The 7,297-nt window shown below is 44.6% G+C and overlaps 1 protein-coding gene across 3 annotated transcripts in view; it reads right to left on the reverse strand.

Annotated features, from left to right (window-relative positions):
- The window catches only part of dbn1 (drebrin 1), a 101,525-nt gene that overhangs the window by 11,383 nt on the left and 82,845 nt on the right, over positions 1-7,297 (reverse strand). For all 3 annotated transcript variants that reach the window (XM_037687773.1, XM_037687772.1, XM_037687774.1), the window contains exons 5-10: positions 6,317-6,460; positions 6,006-6,083; positions 5,039-5,190; positions 4,857-4,914; positions 3,931-3,987; positions 976-1,090 (exon numbers count right to left, since the gene is read on the reverse strand). In XM_037687773.1, the coding sequence (XP_037543701.1) occupies positions 976-1,090; positions 3,931-3,987; positions 4,857-4,914; positions 5,039-5,190; positions 6,006-6,083; positions 6,317-6,460 (604 nt within the window). The remainder of the gene's footprint in view (positions 1-975; positions 1,091-3,930; positions 3,988-4,856; positions 4,915-5,038; positions 5,191-6,005; positions 6,084-6,316; positions 6,461-7,297) is intronic.

Raw genomic sequence — 7,297 nt, forward strand, 5'->3', positions numbered from 1 at the left:
TGGAGACCTGTCCATGGTGTCCCTGTGATGGACTGGAGACCTGTCCAGGTGTCCCTGTGATGGACTGGAGACCTGTCCATGGTGTCCCTGTGATGGACTGGAGACCTGGCCAGGTGTCCCTGTGATGGACTGGAGGCCTGTCCAGGTGTCCCTCACCTCTCACACAGTGACTGCCGGACGTGGGCACCAGTGGCACCAGTGACCCCCGCAACCCGAAAAGGAAGCAGCAGATAAAAGATGATGGATGAACTTTTGTCCCTCCATCAGACCTGTAAATAATCACAAATGTGCCACCCCAGGATTTCCAGTGGCCCCCCCACATGGCCCCCCCACACGGCTGTAGGTGGTGCTGCCTTCAGGTGACCATCGTCACAACCGTGGATCAGAACCGGACAGAACGACGATCGTCACGTCGCGTCTTCGTGTTCAGCGTTAGAAAAATCAACAGAAGTGGTTTTAAAAAAATCAAAACAGTGAATTTAGAAACAAAGTTTGAAATCTGACACCAGAGGACTGTGCAAAAGTCTTAATCCATCCCTATTTATTGACTGCCACCATGAGAGGTGGGCCGTCACTGTTTGTTTTATAAAATATTTCAACCGTTGACAGATTTTAATGAAACCCTCAGAAAGTCTCCCTGATTTCAGACGCGTGGACCTCAGACAACACAAAGGCTAGAACGGTACTAAGCTTTGGTGGAGTGGTAGCTGAGAGTCATCCTCAACACACACGCCGAGCACCAGCGTGTCGAGCGACACCTTTGTTTCAAACTTTGGATTAACAGGAAGCGGGCGAGCTGCTGCCTTCCACGAAACTGACAACTTTAAAGATTACAAGAATCCAACGTCTGCTGGAAGGAGCAGAAAGAAACGAGGTGTGAACCCAGGACTCGTGCACAGACTTGAAGACCAGAGGTGCACGTTTCCTGAGGAGCAGCTTCTCAACGCGTCTCTGGTCTAGTGTGAAACTGTTTACCGGTCCGGTGGACGGAGAGCGGCGAGGCGTCCACGCTGACGGTCATCGCTCGCTCCTTCTGCTTGAAGAACTCTCGAGGGTTTTCCGAGCGCTGGGCGATGATGGCCTTCGCTTCCTGGACACAAGCACATCACAAACACCTGAAGGTCCCGTCGGACGCCGACGCATCAAAGAGTCTCGTTAACTCAAACACATCTTTAAAAACTTTGTGTCAAGACAGGATAGAACTTAAAACAACTTAACTAAAAAATCTACCATAAGTTTTGTACTTTCTGTTTTTTGTTGTCAATAAACAAAAAACTTTTCTGACAAATTGTAAAAATCCTTCGATTGTTTTTAACTCGACTTCACGGTAACGTTGCTGCCTCCTGCAGGGACAGATCGACCCCATTGAACTCCATTAAAAACGCTTTTCATCAATAAACAATAAATTAATTTCAGTTTAGTTTTTTAGCTTCATCTCTTTGACTTTTACATAATGAACTCGCGTCGCTGTCACGTTTGACAGATCAACAACCTCCATCTCAGCTGATCCAGAAAAACAAACTGCTGGTTGTAAAAAGCACAAACACACTCGTGTTGTGCACGGCTAAACATCTGGTTCTGTGCACGGCTAAACATCTGGTTCAAACAGCAGCTCGTTGCAGACGGACCAGACTGCAGCTCACTGGTCAACCAGTTCCATGAAACACTGTGGACAGTACCTTCAAAATAAATGAATTCCATGTCTGGCACCAGGATCACAACTAAAACACCGTCGCCTCCGGACATCTACGGGTTCTCGAGGGTCCAGTGGGCTCCATGGTCTTCCCAAAACTCCTGACTGGAAGTTTTTATAAATATCCAAAATCCTTGGAGCATCCAACGAGAGGAAATGTCTTAAAGTTGTCACAGAATAAATACAGTGAGGAAAACAAGTATTTGAACACTCTGCGACTTTGTAAGTTCTCCCACGTAGAATTCATGGAGGGTCTGAAACGTTCATCTGAGGTGCATGTCCACTGTGAGAGACATGATCTAAAGAAAATTAAAAGAATCCAGAAATCACAGTGTTGATTTCTTAATAATTTATTTGTGTGTTACTGCTGCAAATAAGTATTTGATCACCTGTGAACATCAAAGTTAATATTTGGTACAGTATCTTTGTTTGCAGTGACAGAGGTCAGATGTTTCCTGTAGTTCTTCACCAGGTTCACTGCAGCAGATTCTGGACCATTCCTCCACAGATCTTCTCTAGATCAGCAGGTTTCTGGACTCTCACTGAGAAACAGAGTTTGAGCTCCCTCCAAAGATTTTCTACAGGGTTCAGGTCTGTAGACCGAGTAGACCACTCCAGAACCTTGATATTCTTCTTACGGAGCCACTCCTTGGTTCTCCTGGCTGTGTGCTTCGGGTCATTGTCTTGTTGGAAGACCCAGCCATGACCCATCTTCAATGATCTAACTGAGGGAAGGAGGTTGTTCCCCAGAATCTCACAACACATGGCCCCGGTCATCCTCTCCTTGATACAGTGCAGTTGTCCTGAAGAAAAACACCCCCAGAGCATGATGCTTCCACCCCCATGCTTCACAGCAGGGATGGTGTTTTTGGGATGGTCCTCATCATTCTTCGTCCTCCAAACACGGTGAGTGGAATTAAGAACAGAAAGTTCTATTCTGGTCTCATGTGACCACAGAACTTTCTCCCATGACTCCTCTGGATCATCCAGATGGTCCTGGTCAAACTTCAGACGGGCCTGGACGTGTTCTGATTGAAGCAGGGGAACCTTCATGCCGTGCGTGATTTTAAACTATGACGTCTTAGTGTATTACCCACAGTAACCATGGAAACAGTGGTGCCAGCTCTCTTCAGGTCATGGACCAGCTCCTCCGTGTAGTTCTGGGCTGATTCCTCACCTTTCTTAGGATCACTGATACTCCACCAGGTGAGATCTTGCATGGAGCCCCAGTCCCAGGGAGATGGACCGTCGTGTTTAGCTTCTTCCATTTTCTAATAATTGATCCAACAGTTGATCTTTTCTCACCAAGCTGCTTGGCAGTTGTCCTGTAGATCTTTCCAGCCTTGTGGAGGTCTACAGTTTAGTCTCTGGTGTGTTTGGACAGCTCTTTGGTCTTAGCCATGTTAGTAGTTGGAGTCTCACTGACTGTGTGGGGTGGACAGGTGTCTTTATGCAGCTAACCACCTCAAACAGGTGCTTCTGATTTAGAATAAGAAGAGGAGGTGGACTAACAGGTCTCTGAGGACCAGAACTGTCGCTGATTGACAGGTGTTCAAATACTTTCTGTATTTGGTTGATAAAAAAAACAAAAACAAAAAAACTGAATTGTAAAGTTTTAGTTTTTTAACTAAAGGCCCTAAAGTAGCCACCACTTTCTTTTATTCAGCTGCTCCTTCTTCATTCACATCGAACTAACTCGCACAAAGACTTGGTGATGGTTTTTACACCAGATGTTCTTCCTGACACCACCGACCACTGAGCTACCACCTCGGCGTGGAGCAGGGAGCCGCCATGTAGGGCGCCCGGAGGAGCAGATGTTGGGGGCAAAGGGTCTTGCTCAAGGGCTCAGGGTGGGGCAAATGAGGGTGGAGGCAGGTGTGGGTGTTTCACCTTTCCCACCCACGTTTTGATGTTGTCAGTCCGGGGAGTTGAACTGGTAACCTTCTGATCACAGGCCCACCTTCTCTAACCTCTGCGCCACCACTTCTCTAGAAGCAACTACCCGTATTAAATCTTTATTTTCTTTCAGTCTGAGCGAGCTCTAAAACATGAACTAGTTTACTGAGGACTAAACTATTAATTGTATTTTTAGGCAGTTAAGGCGGTCGATTTGTCCACAGAGGAACCGTTACCGTCGTAACGTTAAAGGACCTTCTGGGGGTTTATTTAATTTATTTAAAGTCAGATTCCCTGAGATAACCTCTGTGTCGTGTTGCCTCGTTGTTCTTCAGACTGACCTCCACCTCCGACTCCTTCTTGTCCAGATGAAGGTCCTCGAGGCTCGGCTCAGACGCCTGAAGAGAAAAAACAGCCGGCGTAAAAAGAAAGTCCAGCACAAACTGCACAGGTCCGCCAGCAGGGGGCGCCAGCAGGGGGCGCCAGCAGGGGGCGCCAGAGGCTCCGGTGTTCACGAGACGAAACCAGAAGAAACCCAGATTTAAAAATGTTCTTTAAATGCGGAGCAACAAGAGTAAAATATTAAAGTATGGAGCTCAATTAGAGCCAAAATGTTTGTGTTTAATTTTTTTAAAAAGAGGCGAAAATCTAAATTAAAACTGAAAGTTCAGTTTGATTGTGACCATTAAAGATTAAAAACAAACAAAATAAAAAATCAGTAATAATAATTAAAAAAATGACAATTTGCTTTTTGTATTTTCAAATCTCACTGTTATTCACATTTTGTCAATAATTCTACTATTGTTATTTTTATCGTTTCCTTGTTTAAATGTACATTTTATCATGCAGTATTTAGTGGAACTGTTACGTGGAAAAAATAAATAAAATAAAATAAATAAAAACACAAACCAGTGACAGATTTTAGTTTTATAAATTTACACGGCATGAAAAGATACCAGTGATGTTTAATTTAAAATAAAAGTTTTTTTTCTAAAGCTTAAGATTATAACTTGACTTTCAAATTTAATTAATAATAAAAAAACAATGTGGCATTAAATTTAGCTCCACACATCGTGGTTCTGACCAATAAGTGAATAAATCTTGGATTAACGGTAATCTGGCTTTATGCTGCGATGTGCAGCTGAAAAAACTCCACCCAGCAACAAAATAAAGTTTGAGTACAAATTTATTTAATTCATTCAGAAAAGTTCTGTTTATAAATTTGGGTTTTTAAAAATGCTGACTCATCAGGTAATTGAAAACTTACTACGGTGGTCTGGTTCCGCAACCTTTCTTTGGCCTCCTCTTCCTCCTGCATCTTCTTCCTGTTCACAAACAAACAAACAAACAAACAAACAAACGATCAGACGCCAACGATGAAACCCGACGTGTCGACACGAACAGCGAAGGACGAGTCATGAGACGTTGGGTTGAGGGTTGGATTCCCACCGGTGCTCCTCGATCTGCTGCTCCCTCTCGCGGTACCTCATCTCTCGGTTCTCCTGCTCCTTCTTCTCCAGCTCCATTCGCTCCTCCTCGAACCGCTGCCGCTCCTCTGCAGCCTTCTTCTTCTCCTCCTCCTTCCTCAGCTCCTCTTCACGCTGGAGAACAGAAAATGAGCTGAATCTGCTCTGAATGACCACAAATCGTCCACCGACCAACATTTTCCGACGGCGTTCGTTACTTTATTTTACAGGTGCAATGCATTCTGGGGGATGATGCACGGAGGCTGCAGTTGAGACGAGAACAAGAAGTTGAGGCTAAAAATCTCATCAAAGTTCATGCTCATGGTAGGGCTGCCTCCGAGGAGTCGACGGGGGAGAGGGTGGGCCCCAGAAACCACCTTATCTTGGACCGCTATAAGAGTGCTGCTTGTGGGACTCGGTTTGTTGTGGCTCCTCGGGCTGAAGAAGTCCTTTGGATGAAGGACGAAACGTCTCAACAAAAAGAAACCGTCCAGAGGACCTGGCTGAACTTTGTTTGAGGATAAAAAGTTTTAAAGTTTGAAGATAAAGTTATATTTTGTGTTAGTCCTTTAAACTGGATCAACCTGCGACGTTTAGCATGTTAGCTCTGGCGCTAACGTGAAAGCTAAGATTGCATGGCGGCGTAAACAACGTCATCATGTGATAGTGATCTTTAAAAACGTGTAAAACTTAACCTGCAGTATTTTTACCGTCCGCGTTATAAGCTCTTGTTCCAACTCGTCCCTTTGAGGCGAGCTCAGATCTTCTGCTCACTCGAGTTGTTTTAAAAACAAGACGGCAACAACGTCCTGGTCTCAGCTTTAAAAACGGAGTCGCAAACGAACACGAGACGTTCGGCTGACGCTCTGTCTGCGAGGTGATCGTAACCGTAGCAACACCGCTACGCTTCCTGTTGCTTTCACTCCTTTTTATTTTCCTCCAGCACGCACCTTGGCCTGCTCCCAGAACTCCTCTCTGTTGATCTTCTTCATCTCCACCTCGGCGTTGGTCTTCTGGTACACGGTGCCCTGCAGACACACATCCAGTTTGTTCGGTGAGAAAACAAACAAACAAACAAACAAACAAACTGCAGTCACAGGCCTGAGTTATCGTCTCGTCATCACATCGAGCTCGTTCTTCGTTTTATAAAAGCCAAAATTAGAAATTAAATAAGACAACTGAACAAAAACCCTGTTGGTTTTTGTTTAAATGGAAGATTTTTTCTGATTTGGCTCATTAACGGTTTGGTTTCTTCTCGTACCACGTCTGCGTGTTCTTCTTCTCGGGTCTTCAGGCGACTCAGGACTGGGCTCGCCACCGCCGCCGTCCCGTTGGTCAGCCGCTGCCCGATGGCCAACGGGTCGATGTCATCCAGGCTGCTGGCGTTGATGATGACCTCCACGCCCTGCAGGACAGGCACGTGTTTCATGTGCCAGGAGACAAAACAAACTCAGGTTAGTTCGTTCTTGGCTCAAGTTTCACTAAATGTGACATTTTCCTTCTTTCATTTGAACATTGTTGTTCCCGCAGAATTACAAGTCTAGGAGCAGAATGTACAGAAGTACCGGTTCTTACGGGTCATCTGAAGCAGAAATCTGCACTTTGTCATTAATCAAACCTAAAGTAGCAGAAGTGATGATTCTTTAAGATTACATTTCATCCAAACTAAGTCAACGCTTTAGCATACAGCTAAGTTAGGTGCTAATAGGGCTAACTGTAGCATGCTAGCAGCCAAAGCGGATGATTCAGCAGATCGTCATGTTCAAGATGGCTCTTGTTAGCTTATACATGCTAACTGTTGGCATTTTAGCTTTTTCTAAAAACCAAACTAACCACAACAAATATATATTATAATATATAATAGATATATTTCAGCAGTTTCAATAAAAGCAACAGTCAAGTTGTTTTTGTCACGTTATTTCTCAAGTGACCCAATTCAAATGCAACAGAATTTAACTGTGACACTAAATTGATGATTTTTTTTATTTTTTTTAAATCAGTTACAATAAGAAAATACAATAAAGACAATTGAGGAACGTAGGTCATTTTGGGCCTAAGAGCCAGAGCCACACTGCTAACAGGACCACACTGCTAACTGAACCACACTGCTAACAGAACCACACTGCTAAATGAACCACACTGCTAACAGGACCACACTGCTAACTGAACCACACTGCTAACAGGACCACACTGCTAACAGGACCACACTGCTAACAGGACCACACTGCTAACAGGACCACAC

This window comes from Nematolebias whitei, chromosome 14 (assembly GCF_014905685.2).
Source record: "Nematolebias whitei isolate Nwh7 chromosome 14, NemWhi1, whole genome shotgun sequence".
Lineage (NCBI taxonomy): Eukaryota > Metazoa > Chordata > Actinopteri > Cyprinodontiformes > Rivulidae > Nematolebias > Nematolebias whitei.